At 35.8% G+C, this 25,544-nt stretch overlaps 2 protein-coding genes across 3 annotated transcripts in view; both read right to left on the reverse strand.

Moving 5' to 3' along the window:
* LOC106871039 (cytochrome c) overlaps nt 1-2,464 on the reverse strand; it is a 15,016-nt gene extending 12,552 nt beyond the window's left edge. Inside the window, exon 1 of the mRNA XM_014917301.2 lies at nt 2,308-2,464. The gene's annotated coding sequence lies outside the window, so the exon portion shown is untranslated. The remainder of the gene's footprint in view (nt 1-2,307) is intronic.
* An 8,726-nt stretch (nt 2,465-11,190) lies between these two features.
* Nucleotides 11,191-25,544, reverse strand: part of LOC106871041 (GATOR complex protein WDR24) — a 36,654-nt gene continuing 22,300 nt past the window's right edge. For both annotated transcript variants that reach the window (XM_052970712.1, XM_014917302.2), the window contains 6 exons: nt 24,961-25,038; nt 23,207-23,373; nt 20,420-20,677; nt 18,252-18,354; nt 16,762-16,954; nt 11,191-14,319 (listed from right to left, as the gene is read on the reverse strand). In XM_052970712.1, the coding sequence (XP_052826672.1) occupies nt 14,184-14,319; nt 16,762-16,954; nt 18,252-18,354; nt 20,420-20,677; nt 23,207-23,373; nt 24,961-25,038 (935 nt within the window). In that variant the 3' untranslated portion in view covers nt 11,191-14,183. The remainder of the gene's footprint in view (nt 14,320-16,761; nt 16,955-18,251; nt 18,355-20,419; nt 20,678-23,206; nt 23,374-24,960; nt 25,039-25,544) is intronic.

Below are 25,544 nucleotides of genomic sequence, written 5' to 3' on the forward strand. Positions count from 1 at the left end.
TTTTTTTTTTTTTTACAGGAATCCACAATATCGAGTGCGGAGATACCGAATCTGCAAAAAAATCTGCATTTCAAAATTTTAATTCCACCCCACCCCCATTTCTTAAATTTTCACTTAAATTTTTTTTTTAGCGAAATACGCAGAAAAATAAGGAGATTATGATTCTGTAAAGAAAAAAAATTTGTAAAAATTCAATTTTTCAAAATAAATAAATAAACCTATATATATATATCTATAAACATTCACAATATCTCAAATGTACGTAGAGTGAATCATAGCCAATCCTTAACGAAGCCTTTCAAAATTAGAGGGAAGGGGCAGTAGTCGAGACCATCAACTCTTTTACTTCACAAAGGATAAAAGGCAAAATTAGCTCGGCGAGATTCGACATCAGAACTTAAAAGCCGGAAGAAATAGGTATTTTATTCGTTACTCTAATGATTCGGTTAATCCCACTGATCTAATAGAGATACTAACACAATATAATCGATGGTGTTAGGGTTAGGGTTCCGACTCAATGAATGGTCTTGTGAATCACTTAACACAAATGTGGCTGTTATTTCTAGCAGGCCGAGCACAGAACTTCTTCGCTTGTTTGTACTAGTTATTTTATTGTTTTTATCATGAATCTGATGTAATAATATGCAGAAGAAATTGGGGGCTAATGCAGTTTCGCACCTCTCCTTAAAAAATGCATAAAAAATTTTTTTTTTCGGATTCCTACGTTTTAGATGTCGGAGATTACGAATATTCAAAAACATTCTTTTTTAAGAAGATAAAAAATTCAAGTTGGGGGGGTGGGGTGAAATATAAATTTTTTTTTTTGTTTGCATATTCGTAATCTTCGACATCTAAAACGTAGAAATACGAAAAAAAATTTTCAAGGTGGTGCGAAACAGCATTAGCCCCGATATCTGAAAACGACTAAAATTGCCAGATTCCCTTAGAGACATTAAAACTAGGGAAGAATGTGGGCAGCCCTACCTTCTAAATGCCTAATTACTGGTTTAGTCATGAAAAAAAAAATGAGTGGACTCCGACGGCAACAAAGCCACATATCCAAGTGGTCTTTTATTCGAGGGTAGGGTAGATCTGCCAAGTACAGGCATGCTGTGAGGTTAACAAGTTCGCTTTACAACAACGTGGTTCCGTGTCCGAATCGAACGCACAGTACATTAGCCATAGGTTGACAAAAGGCTTGTGAGTGAAATTTGGTTATTTAGATACTCGTCAATTCTGAGCGAATTCAATTTATTCTTCTAAAATAAAATGGATTCGAGGGTTAACTACAATGACTTTTGGATATTACGTAAGGCCTTAAATGTCTTAGTGGCATCTATGTCAATGCTGATGCAAATGAAATGTAGTCTTGCGGGATCCAAAAAGAACATGATAATTAAATACATGTAGTCATTTTTTGATATTTTTCTGGGCTATGAATTTTATATTGGGTATTAATTACCAGTATTTTATTACCAGTGTACGTGATATTTATTTGTGATGTCTTCTTGTTGCTGCTAAGAAGGTATTACTTCTAAGTTCGATTCTGACAGGTCGATAAAATAAATTAATTGAAAAATGTTAAACTAATTCAATTGATAATTCCCTATGTTGAAAAAAAAAAAATTCTGAGAGGGATTGAAACAAAGTATTTAGAATAACTTCACTGCAACTAATCTATCAATCAATAGAGATTTGTCTTTAATTCTAAAATGAAAGAGAAACAGAATACGCAAAGTATCGGCTCCAACTTTTTTTTTTATTTCCATCTATAATTTTTCTCATACAACTACACACCTGTTATTTTTAGATAAAACAAAATTTAACCAAAGACATCAAATTTTATTATATTTAGAAATAACAGGGGTGAGTAGTTTTATTATATTTAGAAATAACAGGGGTGAGTAGTTTTATTATATTTAGAAATAACAGGTGAGTAGTTGAGGGAAGAAAGTCGATAGAAGCAGCGAGAAAGCTGAAGGGGCAATTTAAATATCTTGTGATTGAAGGTTTGGAATTAGAATTTGAATTAGGACCATTTGAAAAGCGTTCGTAATAACGGTTTGACAAGAAAAAGATTAGGAAATATGGTTTGTGTATTAAGCGGGAGCCGATGAAGAAAAGTTAGATATTGCCAGCTGCAATGTGAAGGTAGGAGGACACATTCTCAATGTGACCTTTGTCGGTAGAATAGCTTTTAATTAATCTATTGTTTCGTGTTAGTCACAGTATATTCCCGTTAAATATGGATGTGTGAAACAAGAAAGATGTTAAAGTGTGGGTGAAAATCGATTATTAAAATCTTACCTTGTATATTAAATTATTATTCCTACACCGAAACACTAGCACGAACACGACACAACTGTAGTCTAGAGAAGACGGAGTCACACACACACACGGGAAGTGACGTCAAAGCAGAGGTGGAGAGAGCTCGACGCAATCGATAATCTGTTCTTTCCTAATTGAGATTTTCGAAGAAAAATAAATTACAGGAGTTAACAACCTACGAGTCATCAGCACTGATTTCGAAACTATATTGGCATTAATTCATTTCGATGTGAAACAAGCCATCGCATGCCTTTTCGTGTAGAGTATTTAGCATAACTACAGAATGGTGCTCCACATTTTCATTTCTTCAAAACCTGAAAAATGTGTGCTTTTAAATGAAAATTTGCAGAGACACGATTTCGAGGGTGTGCATTGCAAATAGATTGATAAAATTTAGAAGAAAGATGCTTGAAATCGTTCTTTCTTGCCACCTCAGCTTTGTTTCCATAACTTAACCATTTTTCACTTATTTTTTTCTTCAGATTTATGTTTCAAACATCATCTTTACGTAATCTACACACTCGAAAACATATTTTTGCAAAATTTCCTTTTAAAATTATGCATTTTAAAGACAGTTATGAGGAAACAAAGTTCGAGAGTTGGGAGAATAATCTGAAATTTTCTCAAAAAAAAAAAAAATGTATTTTTTGGCTTAAATGTTAAGATTATAATCGTAATCTGCTCTCTCGAAAACGTATCGCTATAAAATTTTATTTAAAAATAAACATTTTCCAGTCAGTCATGAAAAAAAAAAACAAATTTGAGGGCACCAATCTGTAATTATGCATAGTATTTCAGCTCACTTAGCGGTCATTGAACGTTACATAACGTTACATAATATATCTCGTCCACAAGAAAACCTAGCTATTCCTACTCTTGTAGCGGGTAAATAAAAAAAGCAATCTTTCGTTTTTAATATAATTTACGTCACTTATAAAGCACGTGCTTTTGTTTATGTTTCTGTAAAAGATTGTCGCTTTACGTAAAATAAATTGACAATCAATTTTATTTTTTTACTTATATGGAGGAACAGGAGACTTTTGAAGTCGGCATAAAGCGAAAGAGACAGAGAGAAACTGATGTGAATGTGTGTGTATTGATGGGGTGAGCGAGACAGAAAGTGTGATATGTATGTGAAGTTGTTTTGTTAGAGTGTGTGTGTGTGAATAGACACAGAAAGGCAATATACATGCAAACAAGCAAAAACAAAAAACATACCTTCTCGCTCTCTCTGTCTCCCCCCTCCCTCACATGAACATGTATGCAATAGGTGTACGTACGTATGTGTGTGTGTGTGTGTGTGTCACTGAAGCTAGCCATTCACACATACATTATGACAAGTGTAATTGATGTCCTAAACACTAAGATTAGCTTGAGTGAATACGTGAATAATAGAAGTACAAACGATTCACTCAACATAAGAAAAGATGGTATCACCTAACCCAATTCATCAAGATGTTCTCGTCCGAGAGTGTCCTTCCCTACATCTGTCCCCTGTCCTTTGAGGGTTAAACTATTTGGTCTCACGAAGCCCAGTGGTGATTTCTGCTCCATAGCAGCTGGGTGTATTCTTAGACGGTTCACAGCGAAAGTGTGTCTGTGCTCGGTTTCAAACTGCCTGTCTTCCAAATTTTTTCCCTATCTAGCTAGGGGTTGGTACCAAGCTAGGTTATGAGGCTACCATTCATGCTACTAGAGCTTTCACCAACCTGCCTTCTGAGACTCCAAAAGTCAATCTAGATCTCAGGAATTCCTTCAATTCCATCAGTCGGGATGTCAAGCTCCGTGCAAGTTAGGGAGAATGCTCCACAGCTCTACCACTTTATTTAGCAAGCTTATCAAGAGCCCTCCTACCTCTCCTTTGGTGACCATTGCATCTGCCTCTGGAACCCAACAGGGTGATCTACACGAACCTGCTCTATTTGCACTTGGTATCGATGCCGTTACCAAGATGGGAGCTGACCTGGACTTGAATATCTAGCAGATTAACGATGCTTGTTTGGGGTGGGGGGCTCCTGCTAAGGAGCAACTGTGACGACGATGACTGAAGAACCTGATCGTAGGGGCCTTAGCATCAGTTCTAAATGTGAACTCTGGCTCCTCAACCATTCAGTTTCACATCAGCAGACTGTAAACCTGTTTACGAATTCCTTCCCCTCTATCGCAGTTCCTTATCAGCATGGTGCTCTCTAAGAGCCCCAATTACTGACCGAGTTTTCGAGTTCAACTTTCGATCGAAGGTGGTTAACTTTGACCAACTATAAAAAAAAACTTTAAAAAAACTTGAAGCAACTGAGCCCCACCAAGGTTTTTTAATACTTAGGATTTACTAGTCGATTCCTCAGTTATTGTATTTCTCAGAGTTAGTCTTTCTTAAAGATTTTCGTCGTCTTTCCAATACTTCAATATCAGAATCTCGAGAGAGTCCCGCGAACAGGCTGCTTTGCTCAAACGGTTTGGGGTCTAGGTTTGCGTAAGTGCTCGTCTCTGTCTCTTCTGTTTTCTTTCCTTCATCCACGCTTGCTCCCCTTCAGTAGGCAACATCCTCTCCTTCCTAATATGGGCTAACTCCATCTGGGAGATGGACGAAGCTCTGCAACAAAGAGAGCTGGGTTTGTCAGGTCCGGATACAGATGAGGAGAGATGGAAGCAGAAACTATGGGACAATCTGCGTTCAGGTGCTATGTTCAACACTCTCGTATTTTTTTTTTAAGAAGAGAAAAAGAAAGCCTTTAAATGGTCATTTGATCTGCTAGAAATAGCCGCTAAGCTTGACTGTAATCACAAACCTTATAGCATTTAATATAAAGCAGAATACATTGGACTGTGTAGTCATATATTGACGAGATGATCAGGGTTGGAGTACCTTCGATCAGAGTTATTCTGAGGCTACACAATTTATTCTCTTGGGATTCATCTCAAAAGATATGTCACATGGGTATTAGGAAACTTACCACAGGGTCCTTGGGCATGTTGATAAATATTTACATAAAAACACATCATCATTATCATCAGAGAAAGATGTAGAAGTAAATAAAAATAGTCGAGGAGAAAAACTGATAAAACATCGCTGAATATGTGATCAAGTGTTCAAAAATCAATACAATCAAATAGATGGTCGCTTCGTCGATGTGCATGTAGTACACATACACTACAGTTTAGTGTATATGGTCTCGCTCCTCACACCAGACAGAAATATTTGATTGGGTTTTTTTCTTGTATTATTTCTTTCTGTTTTTTAATTGATATTCTCAGTCAGTTTCGGTTCACCGCCTTTATACATATGTTTGAAGAGATTAATTAACTAAATAAATATGAAGTTTAAAGAGAGTTACGAGAAAACAAAGTTGAAGGAATGGAATGATTCGAAACTTCTTCAAGAAGTTTTTTTTTTTAATTTTTACGAACATAATCGTAATCTACACCTTCGAAAACGTTCTCTGAAGAATATGACTTTTAAAGAATGTTATGAGGAAACAAAGCCGATGAGCATCAAAATAGTCATGCCTTAGATTACATAATGATGTTATTTCACAGTACGGGCTCTGCAATGCTATATTTAATAGTGAGTTATTGACTTTGACTTATTTGTCTTTGCTTGTTATAGACAAGTAGTGTATTAACACTTCACACACCTACAGCACATGCGTTGTTTAATGTTATGTGTAGCATCGTATTTCAGAGTTAACCTTGCGTGCGGTTTCCTTCCTTCAAGGTTATGTAAGAAATTAAGAAAAACTTAGGTGAAATTCACATCGTGAAAAATTTAACATTATTTCCATGCATATTGCCTCATTTCCTCCTAACCTAAGGTTTGTTTATTTACAGAATAAATATCTTATTATAGAATGTAAAAATGTATTATTTCTAAACAACATTCCGGGAATGCCCTTGAGTAGGTGAGTTGGAGAGATTCCAGAATCGTTTATAACACAAGAATGTTTTGTTGTGCAACAAAATTTCAAGTAATCTTTATCTAAACTTAGACACATATTCCACACACTTCAGTGGTTGTCGACCGACGAAACTGTTTTACCTTCTATAAAAAAAAAATTAAAAAAAGAAGAAAACAGTTTCCACTGCAGTCAAGTACATACGTACGGAATCTTTAAATTTTACTGATGGTAATTTCGGTACAATTGTATCAAAATTAGGTACAAGGCCAACGTTTTTTTTTTTTTTTTTTTTTTTTTAAGAGGAAGAAATTTAGTCGATTACAATCTCCCTATACTTGAATGGTACTTTATTTTATCAACCCTAAAGAATGTAAGACAAAAGTGACTACGGCATGATTTGAACTCAGAACATAAAGTCACAGAAGAAATGCAGCTAAGCATTTTGTCCGACGCGCTAAGAATTTTGTCACCTCACCGTCTTGTTAGTAATCATTCTTTCAATTATAGGCACTGTTGTATTTCCCTCGGAAGACTCGTAGAGATAACACAACGAGTTGTACAATTTAATTATTACATTTATTATTCAATTACATACAAAGAATGCACTCACCCAAAGTTCGTTATAAATAAACAAAAGTCATGTCCGCCATATATATATCAATGACATTTTACTACGACAGTCACACAAGACAACAACAATGAAACAATGAACTCAGACGAACCAGGCACAAAGCCTGATATCTTGGGGGAGGGGCAAATCAATTATATCAACCCCCAGTACTCATACCTATTTTACCGACCCGAAAGAATGAAATGCGATGGCGACCTCGGCGGAATTTGAACTCAGGACGTAAAGACGGACGAAATGCCGCTGAGCATTTTGTCCAGCATGCCGCCTTGTTAGTAATAATGGTTTCAAATTTTGGCATGAGGCCAGCAGTTTCGCGGAAAGGATCAAGCCGGTTACATCGATCTCAGTGCTCAATTGGTACTTATTTTTACTCAGAACGTGCAGACGATCGAAATGCTGCTAAGCAGTTTACCCGGCTTGCTAACGACTTTGCCAGCTCGCTGCCTTCGCCTTGTTAGTAATAATAGCCGATGTAAATGTCGACTGGTTGGTTGGTTACAGAATATGAAAGAGAGAGTTAATGTGAAGAGAGCAGAATGAGTACACATTCAAGGCTTTGTGGCAAGAGAATGAGGAGAGGGAGCAAATGACAGAGTCATCATGGGAAGAGAAATTTGTTTTGTTCAATTTCATTTTAACGTAAATATTTCTCTTGAAAATTAGTATTCATTTCTTCATTTCGTATATGCAACAGGAAATTTGACTGATATAACTTAAATTATAATTCTTGTATGTATCCTATTTTCCCTGATATATGCCGTAGTGACGAAAGTATACTTCTATAGTCAAGTAGCACTCCGTAGGTTAGAACGACGAGGATTCCAATTGATCCGATCAACGGAAGAGCCTGCTCGTGAGATTAATGTGCAAGTGGCTGAGCACTCCACAGACCCACATCATCATCATCATCATCATCGTTTAACGTCCGCTTTCCATGCTAGCATGGGTTGGACGATTTGACTGAGGACTGGTGAAACCGGATGGCAACACCAGGCTCCAGTCTGATTTGGCAGAGTTTCTACAGCTGGATGCCCTTCCTAACGCCAACCACTCAGAGAGTGTAGTGGGTGCTTTTACGTGTCACCCGCACGAAAACGGCCACGCTCGAAATGGTGTCTTTTATGTGCCACCCGCACAAGCCAGTCCAGGGGCACTGGCAACGATCTCGCTCGAAAATCCTACAGGAGCCAGTCAGGCGGTACTGGCAACGGCCACGCTCAAAATGGTGCATCTCATGTGCCACCCGCACAAGAACCAGTCCAGGGGCACTGGCAACGATCTTACTTGGCTTGCCGGGTCTTCTCACGCACAGCCCATTTCCAAAGGTCTCGGTCCGTAGTCATCGCCTCGGTGAGGCCCAATGTACGAAGTTCTCAAGGAGATTCAGCATGCCACAATGTGACAAGGATGGCCCTTTGAAATACATGTACAACTCATTTTTGCCAGGTGAGTGAACTGGAGCAACATGAAATCAAGCGTCTTATTCAAGGACACAACACGTTGCCAATTATCAAATTTGCGACCTTAGGGACTATTATGTCTAAGTATGGAATGCGCTTGATGGTTGTTGCAAAGTTGAGACCTTTGTTTAATACTGCTTCTTCAGAGCTTTCTAGATGTCAGCTACTTACTTTAATTCGTGCTTTCACGGGTGGGTGACGAACTTCAGTCTTCATCCTCCGTGCCTTCACCTTTTCAAATTCTTTCTTTTATGACTTTTCTAGATCTTGTTGGATTCTCTTTCTATCGTCATCTCTGGTTATTTTCCCAAGTAATGAAGATAACTTCTCTCTGATTTCGTTATTTAGTTGATGTTTTTTCCAACAGTTATAATGGATCCTCTCACGGATGAAGGCATGTCCTGCTCATTCTACTACTCTTCAAGCTTTATATGAATCCACTGGTGTCATTACATTCAAGCCAGGTGGTATTAGCTTTGAGTCTCTACATCTACACAGGAAAGTTAGATGGTTTGAAAGACGAGCTAGTTTTTGATGGAGTTTCTCTGTATGTCTCCATTGAAGTCTAATGTCGGCTCCGTACTGATTAGATATACAGTTCTATATTTGAAGAGATAGCCATAAAGATACCAAAAGCTCAGGGAGATGAACTAAGGTGGAAAATGAGACAGGCACTAGAAAAAGCAAAACTTCCCAAACCAAACATCACAAAGGAAGAAAAGTTTGCTATCAAAAGACTACAGACAATTCCATCATAATACTTCCAGCAGACAAGGGAAATGCTACAGAGGTGATGAACAAGTTTGACTACTCTGAAAAATTGGCAAGTCTCATAAGTGATGGTAGCTACAGCAAAGTAAAGAACCCAACTCTGAAAATAGAGAGGAAGTTGTCACAGACCTTGATCAAGAACAAGGATCACTTTACACCAATGAAGTACAGACAACTGACTCAACACTATAGTAAACTGCTACACATGTACGGTCTCCCTAAGATTCACAAGGATGGTATTCTGTTAAAACCTATAGTGAGCTGTAGAGGTTCAGAATGTCATCCACTGAGCCGCTTCCTTGTGGATATAATCAGAATATTAGCAGAAAAGTCAACACTGTACATGAAGAATTCCATCCACTTCACAGAATTGATCAAGGATACCCTCATTTGGATCCAACTAGATGATGAGTCTAGATGTGATAAGTTTGTTCACCAAAGTCCCAACTGATGGAGCACTATCAGTGATTCAAGAAAAACTAGTGACAGTCACCCATCTAAAAGAAGGTACCAGTAGACCAATAGTAAATGTTGACCTTCTGCGAAGAAACTACCTACTTCAGAATAGACACTGATATATATCGACAAGAAGAGGGTCGAGCTATGGGATCACCATTATCACCGATAACAGCCAATATATATACATGGAATACTTTGAGAATTTGGCTTTAGGATCAACACCACTAAAACTAACCCTATGGCTGCGATATGTTGATGACACCTTTATACTCTGGCCCCACCAGGAAGATGTCCAAGTATTGTCAGATCATGTGAACTCAATAAAGCCATCCATACAGTTCACAGTGGAAAAGGAAAAAGACAATCAGCTAACATTCCTGGACGTAGTAATAGCATGCACCAAGTATGGATTCAGGACATCCATACACTGCAAGCTGATCTTCACTGGACGATACCTAAACTTCAATTCCCACCATCCATACAATGTAAAGAGAGGGATTGCTCAGTACCTAAAACATTGTGCAAAGAATATAAGTAGTGATCGTGATACACACCATGAAGAAATGATAAAGATAAATAACAATCTATTAAGCAACAACTACCCCAAAAATATACTATCCACTTCAATTATGAAGAAAAGAGAGGATGAAATAAACTGCCCACAGTCTGTCTACTCTATGTGAAAGCCCTCTCTGAAAAGATACAAAAGATATGCAGCCCATATGACATCAGGACAGTATTCAAGAGTAATATAACACTTCACAAATATCTCCTTTGAGTATAACCACCAATAGAAGAGAATATGACCAAAGACTGTGTGTACTCCATCCCTGGTAGGTTATACAAAGGTGAAACATTCCGCCCCCTCAAAATAAGGGTAGATGAACATCGCAAAGCTGTGACAGGAGATATTGATAAATCGAGTATAGCTGATCATGTATGGAAAAATGGAGACCACCTCCCCCTGTGGGATGAAATTAAATAATAGACAGAGAACATCACTGGAAAATACAAAAACTAAAAGTAGCAGCACATATGCTAGGACACAACAACCTCCTAAGCAGACCGAGTGCAGATATGAGTAGCATATGGGAACCGGTATTTAGGAAGGATAGGAAAATATTAGATTTATAAGCCCTAAAATTCACTCCATAATTGCCCACAGGCATATGACATAGTGGTTAAAAGCATGGGCTACTAACCCCAAGATTCCGAGTTTGATTCCAAGCAGTGACCTAAATAATAATAATAACATCGAAAAATACCTTAGGAATGAGAACCCAGGTTCGAAATTTCCCCAAGACACCTGATGAAGGCTGGAGGGTATATCAGCCGAAATGTATTAACAACAAACAAGATGAGGACAAAATGTAAATAATGTACAGTTTGCTAAAATATTTCAATCCTAGTTTCCTTGGATTGTATTGTTTTACTGATAGAAAGGGAGTTTCCTGGTTTTATTGAGAAATGAGGAACAATCTGTTTCCTCCTTAAGTGATCTGGGAATTGGTAAAATCAACAAATGTTTAATGGAGAAGGAGATAGATAAACAGAAAACCAAAGGCAAATAAAAAAAAACAAACAAACAAACAAAACATTTGCACTGTTAGTTTAAGCTCAACAAGAGAAAGTTTAAGAAAACAGATTTATTGTATTTTTGAAATTTTATTTTAACATTTTGATTTCATAAATTTTATTTTTATTAATTTTTTCTTTTCTTTTCTTTTTTTTTTACAAAAATCAAAATTGATTTATCTTGATTTAAAAACATCCAGCCATTCAAAGACATACTGGGTAAAATAAATACAGAAGAAATAAAGAATAAATTTTGTTGAAACAATTTTAAAAGTTAATCTAAGAAAAGAAATTAATGTAAGACAGTAGTTTTGATATTGTTTCTAAATATTAAAACATATTCAAAACACTTAAAAACATTTTTGGCTTGCTTTTATCATTAATCTGTAAATTCTTGAAGAAATTGTGAGAGAAATAGTTTTGAAACTGGAATAATTCACATTATAGTTTTAGAATTTACTGGTTTGAAAGTCCCTTCAGTTAACCTCAATTGTCACAGGCAAAAGAAAAAAAAATCACAGCCAGTCAGGTTAATATCTATCAACATTCTGGTGAGAATGTTCGCCGATTATATCATGTCACCAGCACTGCACTGCATCTAAAACTAGAATACTTAATCCCCTGTGACTTAGCCCATCTAGCTGTCAATAGATACCACAGAGATATACAATTCATTAATCAGTGGTAGAAGTGATATAAAAATAACTAGTATTTCATTAACTGTGGTGCTCTGCTCAAATATTCCCATGACTACAGTCTAGAGATATATATACACTATATATCTAGAGATATATATACACTATATTAAAATGAAGTTTTCAAGTGGAGTTTCTATGACAATCGTCATAGAATATCTTTGTTAGCCGGAGTAAAGAGTGGTACATTACAGTAAGGAGCTGTTGATAAGACCACTCTTCAACTTGAGTTTTGTTCCAGTTCAAGGTTATTTCATATAAATTACACCAATAGTATCCTTGCAATTTCCAAACCCTTTCGATACCAATCTACCTAAGACCATCTCTGGTTCTCTGATAGAAACTTCCTGCTTTAAAGTGATCTAAAGTAAAACCTTCCATCAAAATTTCAGGTGAATTCACATTCCAAACATCAGTTTAGTAATGTTACTACTAAGCTGTTTTAATAAGGTTGTCATTAATGTTATTAATGAGAAGGTTATTTTACTAAATTCTGCATTGTTTTCAAAATTAATTGAACTTAAGGCAGAGTATTTCAACAGAAATATGGTAACCAAAAAGGTTAAAAGCAAGTACTAATCTCTGGCTTCATTATGCAAATAAGAACTACATCTTGTCATTAAAAGACAATCTAATGGCAAGATTTTCAGATTGACCCTTTAGTATTTAAACAGGCCATATCTGACTCAAATATTCCACCTGTTTTATGTTCAAATTGGTTGGGTCTGGCTTCTCACACATACCCTACAATGCCATTCTAAGAATAAATTATCACATCATCAAAATCTCAAAGCTGAGATAATGCATGATTAATTCAAAACAATGTGAATAAATGAGCATTACATCTGATAATGCAATCTGAATGCTAAAGGGTGAAGTACCTATATTTGACAGCTAGGAAAACTGAGGCCTGAAGAATAAAATGGTTATATTCACAATGAAACACAGTCAAACATTTGACTGTTCAATACTATATCTGCTTTTGTAATTCACCAATCATATGAGTGGTTGGCGTTAGGAAGGGCATCCAGCTGTAGAAACTCTGCCAAATCAGACTGGAGCCTGGTGTTGCCATCCGGTTTCACCAGTCCTCAGTCAAATCGTCCAACCCATGCTAGCATGGAAAGCGGACGTTAAACGATGATGATGATGATGATGATATGTATTCCACAACTTGCCCTATAAACCTGTGATCTCTAACTATGCAAGTTATCAATAATATATCTAGTTTAGTAATTGATCAATCATAATATCTTACAACTTGTCCTACAAATCTGTGATTTCTAGGAAAGCTATCAATCATTAATCTGAAAATAGAAACGAAACAATTGTTTATTTTTGTAAAATAATATTAATCCCTGCAGATTGATCACAGTGAACACACATTTTCATCAGTGAATATGCTCTAAATATATAGATGTTCATCACACTGGATACACAGGTTCATCTTGATGAATAAATATTCTCACCTCATTGAATATGCACATTCATCACAGTGAACACATACTTGTTCATTTCAACAAACACACATGTTCACTAGATTGAAGAAATGTTCATCATACTGAACACACATTCATCACATTGAACTCACTTTCTCATTGCACTGCATGCACACATGCCACCACAGCACACACATTGGCTATAGTGAACACATACAAGCTCATCATACTGCACATATATGTGTTCACCACATTGCATACACATGTTCAACACACTGTATTACACTTATGTCTACAACAATGAACACAAACATTCATCATATTGAACCCATTTGTAAATTTTAAAAAATAAAAAAAATTCTTTATCAAAGTGAACCCAGCTAGGCAAAGTGCTGACAGTGCAAAGTAGAGGCAACAGCTAACAGTAGTAAAGTTTTAAAAATATTTTCCAATTATATAAACTTTGTAAAATTCATATCAGTTTAGTAGAAACAGAGCTTAGATAATTTTTGTTGTTTATCTTTGAAAAATTATTTGAAGTTTTTGTTATTTTATTTAAAACGAGAAAATAAGAATTATTTCGGTGTCCTTCTAATGTTTAAAAAACAGAAAAATGCTTAAATCTACTTACTAGTCTTAACATATTTCTTTTCAAGGGAAGGGAATATATTTTAAGTCGTTGTTTTCCATGATTCCAAACTCGAAGTTTGCCTTAACGAACAACAAACAGAATTTTCATTTTCTTGTCTTTTCATTATTGATCAATTCTGATCATTTAATTTCAGATATTCCACAGGAATTTAGCTTTTAATCAGATTCTCTGATCCATTAATCTGGATTTTAATTCAAAAGTGATTCCTTTAAGAAAAATTAAAACAAAGAGACATTTAGTCAAAATTTACAGGGGAAGCATCTAGAATTTTTAAAGGTCAAGAATATTCACAATAATGTCCACAGCCTCGGGGACATTGTTTATTTTCTTGAAACCAGTCCATAATGTGTTGGAGGTGGCCACCATGAGAGCAGCCCTGGCACCAAACATACAGTCGTTTGACAGGTTGATAGCTAAAAAAAAAAAAAGAGAAAGAAATATCATGAATGACGAAATATTTATTCTGTTTATTATTCATCTTATGCAAGTTTAGTAAATAAAATGAATTACTTGTACATTTTCATCAGAAAAATTCGTAAATGGGTTACCAGTATTAACTTTAGAGGAAGGGAAAAGGAGGAGAACCACCACCACCACTGTTGCCATCACTACCATCATTATTGTTGTCACTTAAGTTTGATAGTTTGATAGGATCCAACAGGTCCAAGAACTGTATCATGCTCCAGTGTTTACTTTGGCATGGTTTCTGCAGTTGGATGCCTTTCTTAATTCTAACCACTTTACAGAGCATATTAGGTACAGCTTTCAAGACTAAGATTCCCTTCAACTGAGTCGGGGCTACAATAGAAAGGGAGCAGGCGGTGGCTTTGTACAAGGAGAAGAGGGCTTAACGTATGAAAGAAGTGGGGCCAGAAAAAAATAGGATTCTTGTATAGAAGCTATATGGCTACTTACATCAGAATAGGAATTGTAATATTCATACTTATCTAAAGAAGTTTACATCTAATCACAGACATGGTCACTCACCACAAATCCAATAAAGAGCAATACTTTTAGTAGTAAGTTAGCAGCAGTAACAATCAAGCATTAAACTTGTAAAATATTTCGCAGCATGCCCTGACATTTGGAATTCAAATTCTGTTGAGGTCAATAATCTACCAGTAATATACTGAAGCATCATATAACATCAATATTTCCTAAACATAATGATAATGGATGTGACAGAAATGATAGTTCACTGGATAAAAATATCTAGTTCCATCTCTGTAGGTTTCTGAGTTTAGATTTTGTTCATTTCTCTAAGGACAAGATATACACCAGTAACAGATTGCAGTTGGTGCAATGATTACATCTTTGCTACTAAGGATCAAACTGACTCAACTATACATCCATGGCTCAGGTCAGGTGTGGGGATATGCACTGTTGCAACATGTTGCAGCATTCACCATCTGTTGGTATATTCCTGGGTCCTCCCTGGCAACCAGCTGAGCAGAATCCCAGTAGGTCCCCCATCTCCACAAGATACCTTTGTATCTGCCATGACTATGTGGTATGTGGTTGACCAACACAAGCCATCAACTCAATCAGATCCTCAGTGGATAATACACAGTAAGCAGGGTCTAACTTAGTAAATTGAGCAATATAGCCAAACAGTCCGAGCTAACACTTTTGAATCATAGAAGTAACAGGGTGCATCATAGTTTCAAAATAGAGTTGTTGGTTGCATATGAACTCTGACCAATGGCAACCCATAATCCTGCAAAGTATCCTGGTACTGAAGGAGGTCAGGTGGCTGCTAAGGGCTCCAGACAGTGTCCAACTTTCACAACAACAGAGCAGGACAGGGAGGACCAGAGACCTAAACCTTTGTCCTCCTGCTCAGATACTGGCTGTGCCAAACACCCTTGTCCAATGAGTTCACAACTGCACCAGTTCATCCAAGTCTTTTTAGGACCTGAGATGGTGGCTTGCTGGGCAACACACTTTGAGGAGTTGTATAAAGTGAATCCACCTAGTACTGATCTGAATACCACAATGTCTTCAGCACTGGTGACCAACCAGCCAGTCAGCAGTGATCTGCTGTCTGAAGAAGAGGTTCATACAGCAGTAAATCAGCTGAAGGGCTGGAAGGCAGCCTGTATTTGGGGCATCCATGAGGAGATGATCAAGAAAAGTGGACCTGCTGCAGTCTTGTTCTTGTAGCAGATCATCTGCTCCATTTGTAACAGTGGCATTATATTGCCTGACTGGAAGAAGGACATAATTATCCCACAAACTATGCATAGTTCCATTGATTAAAATTTCAGAGTTTTCTCCTTTGATAATTTTGAATAACCTTTATTAATGCTAATGAATTTCCTTCACATTATTGTTACAATTCCAATTAATTAAAGTTTAATTTTGGTTTACTAGATTAAGTATATGCTGTTGATTTTTATGCAGAATGCACCTATGGGAACTTATCCAATATCACTATAAAATATTTGTGTCATTCTTAAATAAGAAATCAATGACTAAGCAGTCAAAGGCAGCTGCTTGACTTTCAGTGAATGCAGCAACATGTTGCAACAGTGCAACATGTTGCAACAGTGCATATCCCCACACCTGACCTGAGCCATAGATCTATAGTTGAATCAGTCAAAAGTTAAACCTTTCAAAGTATGATGTAAATAGAGCAGAAATTTAATTCAGTTTTTTGGAGAATTAAAAGATGAGACACATCACAAGACAACTTTCTCCAAAAGTTTTGATAGTTTTTCATAACTGGTTTAATGAAATACCTGCAGTGAACATGACTGAGATTTTTTAAGATAATAATTTGAGTAACTCGCTATTTTCAAAAGAAAAAACAGAAAGCAATGGACATGGAAAGTAACAAAACATGAAATACTTACCATACACCACACACACCAACAATTGTTCGACATTTGCTACAAAACCAACTACAGTTGGTCAGTGTTTTGTTACATCTATGACACATGGTGAGGATATTTGAAGACTGTTGGTTTAACATGGAAACTTCAGGGATTTTACTAAGTCTAATCACATCAGCAATAACTGACCATTGTTTAAATTGTCCTAATAATTCTGAAAAACAAAGCAAAATTTCATTCAAGATGTATCAAAAATTAATATATTTGGATTATGTTTTATCTTCAAACAAAACCTGCAAATATAAAGAATATCATTATTATCATCATCATTTAAAGTCCACTTTTCCGTGCATTCACTAAAGCAGGTTTTCTACAGTCAGAAGTCCTTCCTGTTATCAATTCTCTGCTGTTTCCCATGGCCAGATATATTTTTCACAGAAGACTGGAAATGAACAATATCGCTTGTACAATGGTGAAATGTTTATAAATCGTCACATGATGTCAAGCACACACGACAGTATTCTGTCAATTTTCGTATTTCTTTATTGCCCACAAGGGGCTAAACATAGAGGGGACAAACAAGGACAGACAAAGGGATTAAGTTGATTACATCGACTCCAGTGTGTAACTGGTACTTAATTTATCGACCCCAAAAGGATGAAAGGCAAAGTCAACCTCAACGGGATTTGAACTCAGAACGTAACGGCAGACGAAATACAGCTAAGCATTTCGCCCGGCGTGCTAACGTTTCTGCCAGCTCACCGCCTTCTGTCAATTTTCTGTCACCCAAATCCAATCACGAGGTTTGGTCAGCCAGAGCTTATAGCAGAAGACACTTGCCCAATGTGTCATGTAGTGGAACTTAACCAAAGCCAACATGTTTGGGAAGCAAGCATCTTAGCCACACATTTATAGTTGCACCTATGTACATATTAGAAAGATGTAAGAATCTGGTGGAACTCAAACCCACATCTCATAGACACTTAGTACTGACAATTCACTAAGGAATTGTTGAATACATTATGATGATGATGATGGTTGACAATGAAATATAAGGTTGAAAGGAATAAACCTTTACTTTTTTAAACATAGCAAACATTAAAATCTGACAGATATGAATAAATGACTTTTTATTGACCCTTTGAAGTAATGATTACTATATTTGGTGCCTTAAAGAGAAGCTGTTTCCTCACACTTAAATCTGTGTATTGTTTTTAGATTGTTCTTAATTTAAGTACGTGCACTGCTCATATATTTGAACTCTGTTTTAAATATAAACATTTAATTTATATAGAATTTATAGACTTTAAAGTATACCACAAAGAAATTCTTTTAAAATGATTTAATGATTGGATAGAGGCCAATAGTGAATGTGATAATCTACTGACTAAAACAGAGCTAATCAGAGTTAATCACAAACATATTATATTTTCACTGATGATGTATTTATGCTGAACAGAAAATTTTTTTAATAACCCATGCAAAACAACATTAAAAGAAATTTTACATACCAATATAGGCTAGGAACCAACTTGTCCGCACTTCCAGATCAATTTCTGGCTGGATGCGATCCCCCAGGACAATCAGCATAGAAACAGTTGACTGAATGTCCTCCTTGAATAAGAGATATTACACTAATGTTTTATACAACTATTAACTTTAAGAAACAAATTTCTATATCTATTTTCTGTCTTAGAATGAATAAAAATGTTTTAACAAAGCTTTGCATTTACATATCACTTCATATTACAATTCAACATCTTTGTAACAAATATGAAATTTGGAAATTGTTTGTCAACCAAGTAACATTACAGCTGTAGTAAAGTTTGAACATATAATCAGAATTTTAGCACCTTAAATTATTACACTTCATGAGGTGGCATATAAGAAGCAACAGTCATGTAAGAGAGCTAAAGAAGACCATGTTTGATAAAAATCATCCTAAAAATTTATTCTCAATTCATTTTGGGACTGAGAGTACATATTACAAATCAATAGAACCTCTACTGTGTAACCAGTTAAGATTTTTGACTTGTATCCTGTCGCTGAGAGGATCCTGTCTTTTGTTCACAGCCAAGCCAAAACAATGAACAAGTCTATACAGCTCTCAAACTAGATACTATAAGTAGCATAATTCATGAAAGGGGAAAGTGGCAGCACTATAGAATTGGGGGAATAGTTTAATGGCATGTACTAATAAATTCAATTCATCCAGTGAAAAAGTCACCTACAATAGACTGGAGTCATATCCAGTGGAAGATTGACTTTACATTCACCTAATAATACATAAACTGAAGATAGGCTCTAGCACTCTGCATACTTCATCATCATCAATTTAAGATTCACATTTCCATGCTTGCATGGGTCAGGCAGAATTTGTTGAAGCAGATGTTTTATGTTGGCTGCCCTTTTGTCACCAACCTTTACTCATTTCCAAGCAGTATAATATTTCTCTTTGGGCAGACATGTTTTTATTGAAGATTGGAAATGAATGACACCACTTGTGTGCCAGTGACACTCATTTGCAACCATCACATAATGTTACAACAAGGAGGTACAAAACACATACACATGACAGGCATCTTTCAGTTTCCATGTACCAAATCCATTCACAAGGCTTTGGGTGGTCCAAGACCATAATAGAAGGCACTTATCCAAGGTGTCACACAGTGGGAATAAACCCAAACCCATGTGATTCGGAAGCAAACTTTTTGACCAAATAGTTATGCCTATACTTATTTGTGTGTGATTCAGAAAAGGATTACATTTTAAAAATTGCAGGATTCATCATTACAAAGAGACTATAACTTTGTGAAATAGATGTGGATTGAGATAATTACAATTAACAGACTTTGGGATATGGCAAATACTACAAAGCAATTTTGTAAATTAAAAATTTTTCTAAACATTAGTTTTGTTGCATCTGAAATTGCTCAACAAATGTTTGACATTCCTGTCTAAAATTTGGATTTTGCTACAGATACAGTAATCCCTTGGCTATTGCAAGTGTTACATTCCAAAAAACCCACGATAGGTAAAAATCCATGAAGTAGAAACAGTACTGTACTGTATATTTTTTTAAATTATTTTTATAATTTGTATATATTTGTTTCATTTTTATATATTTAAGCTTTTATAAACTCTCTCCACACTCTTAGGAGTACCTGTGTCTTTTTTTAGACATGAAAATGCTTATTTTACCAGAGAGATAATTAAAATCTAAAAAGATCTAAATACCTATCAGCCACAGAAACCCGTGATATACTGAGGAGTCCACAATATAAATTTACATATATTAGCCAGAAAAATTTGTGATGTACTGAGGGCGCAATAGGTGAACAGTGTTATGGCGAGTGATTACTGTATTGCACTGTGATTTTGGGCAACCCCAAACCTCAGTTTGGTAAGGTAAGAAATATGTACTGAAATGTCCAACTGGGTAATTTCAAATAGGCTTGCATCCATTCAAATCTCTTTGCAGGACACTTAATTTGACATGTCTCAGTTTTCTTAACAGCATGAAATAGTTGCTTCTCAGGGTATTTGTAAGAGAGCAGAGCTCTACCCTGAGGGGAGATTTACCTCTCTTCCACTTAACACCATATAAATCCTTGCAGTTGTGAAAAGATTAACTACTAACTGTATATAAAGCTATAAAGTACTATGATTACTGACTTACTTCAGCATAAGCAACAAGTATATCTGTAACCAAGGAGCTACAGTCCCACTGTGGTATAATGGGAAGTTTCACATTGATATAGAGATCGTTCACTGCAGCACCATTACTGATTGTCTCTTTATGGTTGTTACTTGTAGCTTGAAATGAATTGCCATCGCTGTCATTTGCAGGTGAATAGTGAGGAGGAGGCACTGGTGGTGCATTGCTAAACTCAAGTTCATGACGAGGTTGGAAGGCTTCTGCTGGAAGAGACCAATCCTGTTGGAAAAAAAAAATTATACTGAATGTAAAGAAGATAGATTTTAAAATGTCTAACTAACATCTTAATACAAATTCTTTTGATGAATTTTTAACAACTAAAACACATAAAATATTCTTTTAAAATCATTCATAATCATCATCTTTATCATGCAGTTGTCATAACAGCAGATGACACTTCTTTTAAGATTGATCTAAAAGCAAATAAACTGAAGGAAACATGACCAAATGCTGTAAATCACTCATAAGTATAAAACATGATAAGATGTGCTCTCAATACAGTTTACTTAGTTAGATATTTTTATATTACATTACATGTCTAAACTACCGATGTCATTGTTGTGTCTGAAAGTTGATCAAACTGAATTTGTACAGGATATTTTAACACTAATTTTTGTTGAGGGGCTGACTTCTCCAAAGAAGCATTTAATGTAGTAGTGTAGTGTAGTAATAGTAAGGGTACATTTGATGCAGTGTAGTGTTGTTATCTAACCTCAGGTTAGCTCTGACTGAATAGACCTACGACCAATACCATTCAACAGTGTCTGTTCTGCCTTTTTTATGCGTCATATTCAAAGTATCCTTCTGTTTTTTTTAAGATAGAAGGGTGAACTTTAAGGAAGATTTGGCTGCCATTTCTAGCATGTTGAACACTCCTAACAGTCTGTGCATATATTAAGTATGATGTAGTAAATGTAAGTATAGAGTAATTGTAGTAATGTAGATTTGCTGGTTTTATTAGCATTAAGTAATTGTTGTGGATGGATTCCATCCACTCCCAAGTGACTAAAAGTGGACTGACACATTACTATAAAATGAAGTACTGTGAGCAATTGGAATAAGCAGTTCATTGCGAGCCATTGATTGAGAGCATTGAGTCTCGTTTAATAGTAATTGTATTGCATCATGTAAATATTTCTTCCTCCTACTTCTTTAAATCATATATCTAGCACCAGGAGATAAAAGTGGCGACAAAGATGAGATTAAAAATGTTTTGTGTAACGTCATATGTGAACTGCCAGTTACATTACAAGACATAAAATTAAAATCAGAAAATGATAAATTCATTAAAAAAAAATTAAAGAAATGCTGAAGGCTAAATGAGATAAAAATATGTTCAACACAAATGCAAACCCATTCTTAATGTGTAACAATGTGTTGATGTACGCACAAAAGGGTGTAGTACCAGCCACACTACAGAAGTGATTACTAAAGGAATCAGCCAGGGATTTTGAGAATGAAATCATTAATGAGAAGTTATGTATATTGGCCAACAATGGACCATGACATTGAAGAACTAGTGAAAGAATGCAGAGGATGTGTCCTAACTGCAAAAACAGATATTCCATGGTCCAGACTGCATGTTGATTACACAGGTCCACCTAAGGGTTCATATTACCTTGTGGACAGTTTTTCAAAGTGGCCTAAAGTGCATGAGTGTAAAAAGCGAACATCTGTGGTTACAGTAAACTTTTTATATGAATTGTTCGCCAGATGTGGTATTCTTGATATCATTGTGTCTGATAATGGAACTCAATTTACTTCATAAAAGTTCAGCAAATTTTGTAAAGTGTTTGTCACTGAACATACCACCACTCTGCTGTATTATCCTTGGTCAACTGGATAAGCTGAGCATTTTGTTGACACTTCTAAGAGGGTGTTGAAAAAGGCGAACAATGAAGAAATGGACGACCTTGCACGTCAACAATTTCTAAGAGTGTACTGAGTAACATCTAATCTGAATACCCCCGTCTGGAATGTCACCTGCAGAATTGATGTTTGCTACAAAGATCAGATCAGTTTTTGATGATAAGTTGATAGCAAGTGAAAATAAAAAATGGGCAAACAAAAAAACTTCAAAATTCTTCAAGTTAGGTGGCAAAGTTTTTTTAATTCTTAAAAGGGGAGAAGTTAGGGGAGACTAATTTTAAAAAGGGGAGATGTTGTGGAAGGATTCTGTCCAACCTCAAGTGACTAAAAGTAGACTGACACATTGCTATAAAATACTGTGAGCAACTGGAGCAAGCAGTTCCCTGTGAGCCATTGATTGAGAGTGTTGAATCCCGTGTAATAGTAATCGTATTGTGTCATGTAAATATTTCTTCCCCTCGCTTTGTTCTATATCCAACATCAGGGTATAAAAGTAATTAAGAAACATCTTACAGCAAGCTTAACCTATGAGAGGATCTGTACTCAGAAAAGGAGGCTAACAAAATATTTTTCAGTTATATACTGTTCCCATAAGTTAAAAACTATACAATCTATAACTGTCAGACCAAACTCCTTTCTATGATGAAAGAAACTAAAGATTATTTATGTATTTGACACCATGATCTTGACAAAGATGTTTTCTATGAAGTTGAAAATATCTCCCCAAATGAAAAACCAAAGAAAGCGTTAAAGAAAAGGAAGAGTAATGAGAGGAGTGATATATATTTAAAGAGTGCAAAGTAAAGGTAAAAGAAATCTTATAAAAACAGAAGCTTTTGTTAAAGTTTTACTGAAAATGCCATCAAAGTTAATACAAACATGTTTATCATGAAGTACACTGTCAGCATCTTCTAGGTCATAAGAGAAATCTGTATCTCCTTCACCAAAGAAAAAGTCTCCTGTCTGACTGGCTAAACCAGTGGCAATGTTTGCTAAATTTTTTTCTTGAACTTCATTTTCTGGGTCAGATTCTTCTTCACTGCATCCTGTAGAAAAAAAAAAAATCTCTGTATATAAAACTGAGGATATGTGTGTGTGTGTGTGTGTGTAAACCTGCAGAACTTCTAAAGTTTGTAACTGATTTTCTCCAAACGGGGAACATACACTACTTATGTTCCAGAGATGGTTTTAGACTCTTAAAATTTTTCACATAATGCTTCTGTTCAAACAGGAAAAAACAACAACTGAAATGATATAAGTAGGTTGTATTAAATGGATGAACCAATGTAGACTTCAAACTGCAGTGTATAAGTGGTAGCAATAATAGCCTGTTCCCGTAGTACCATAGGTAGCGATTTGTTGGAATAAAAACCGTTTGAAATGCACTATGTTTATTATGAAAAATATGCTAAAATATGTTAAATCCTGAGCAACTAATCAACTATTTTCTTTTAGCTTCAGTATTAAAGTCTTTCTTCTAAGCATAGACAAAGCTCATACAAATATTCTTCATCTATTGATTACAAACGAAAATATCACGTGTACATAACCTACTAAATTATGGTGTCTAAGACCCAACCACGTTAGAGATCGTGTCCTTAAATGTGACCATGAGTGCCCAAACGCTGCATGCAGAACTGCTTTCGTTTGGGAGCTGAGTTTCCTCACAATAGTCACACGCTGTTTACACAAAGCAGTGCACAGTTCAGCCATGACTACTGATTCTCAACCATGTCAGCAACCCAACCACGTTTGTTAGAGACCATGTCCTTAATGTGACCTTGCATACCCTGATGCTGCATGCAGAATCGTTTCCATTTGGGAGCTGAGTTGTGTTCACAATGGTTACATGCTGTTTACACAAAGGAGTGCACAGTTGAGCCACAACTATTGATTCCAAACTGAAATATCGCATGACAGTGTTGTTTTCAAGCACTTCCTTGCCAACGACCCCCAACGCCTTACCATATCATTTCTTTCATGTAATGCTGTTGAGAGTGCCCACAGACTTAATTTATCACATAGATGTAGTTCCTATGTCTGCTGATTGTTCAGTGTGGTAGTGGTTGTGCTGACAGCTGCAAAGGAGAGTATATCCACTGAGAGCTTTTTGGTGCATTCAAAAATCACATACTCCCCCCCCACTCGCTTTTCCATGACAAGGTTAGGGCCTGGAATCTTTTATATGGATGCATGACAGGTCACTTAGTTGAATGAGCCCTTCATTTACTCCACAAATGTTTTGTCATCAGCGCTGCACTTCCCCATATCACGTTTCAACTTAACTGTACCATATATACAAACTATGCCATTTAAATCTCGAGCAATGCCGAGTATGCCTGCTAGTTTGATATAAATTATCACTATCATCATTAATTTAAAATTATCTTTTCAATAGGTGTATGGATTATGGGTTGTACATCATGACAGTGAGTAAGATGCTTTTACTTTTGGATTTGCTTTACTTTCAGTTTTAATACATCTTAAGATAACTAGAGTACATACATCATATGTAATGTTTTTCACTGGTAATATATCCCAAGATACATAGGCATATGGAATATTTCAGTAATGTTAAAATATTGGGATTCATCAAGATATGAAACCACCTTCATAAATAATAGACAACGCACCTGATGTATTTTCTCCCAATGGATTATCTTTTTCAACTTCACAACTTTTCTCAGGTGTTGCATCAGCAATTTTCCCAACTGTAAAATATAGAAAATAGACATTAGAATGAAAGGGGAGGGGAGTATGTATGTATGTATTTTAACCAAAACTATCTGTCTAATTCTTGCAAACTGGGAACAATTTTCAGACAGGTTCAATTATCAAAAGTATTTAACCTTTCTTTAAAGACTACTTTGTACAAAATGTAATGAAGTGTCTATTTTTTAAACTAAGGCAAGTGAAATAATGTAAACTAATCTTAGAATGCAATGTAATATCAATAACAAAGTAGGAAACTGTGGCTTAATGATTCAGGCATATGGTACACATTTAAAATAGTGAAAAACTTTAAAAACTGCATGGAAAATTCATGATTAATGTAGTCATTTGCCATAAAATTCTTCATGCTTACATACACACACTAAACATCAGAAATAGCCAATTAAGAAAAGCTAGAGGGAGACCAAAACAACTAAGGAGAAAATAAAAAGGTCAAAGATATATATATTATCGTTTAACGTCCGCTTTCCATGCTATATATATA

Source organism: Octopus bimaculoides, chromosome 9 (assembly GCF_001194135.2).
Source record: "Octopus bimaculoides isolate UCB-OBI-ISO-001 chromosome 9, ASM119413v2, whole genome shotgun sequence".
Classification (NCBI taxonomy): Eukaryota; Metazoa; Mollusca; class Cephalopoda; order Octopoda; family Octopodidae; genus Octopus; species Octopus bimaculoides.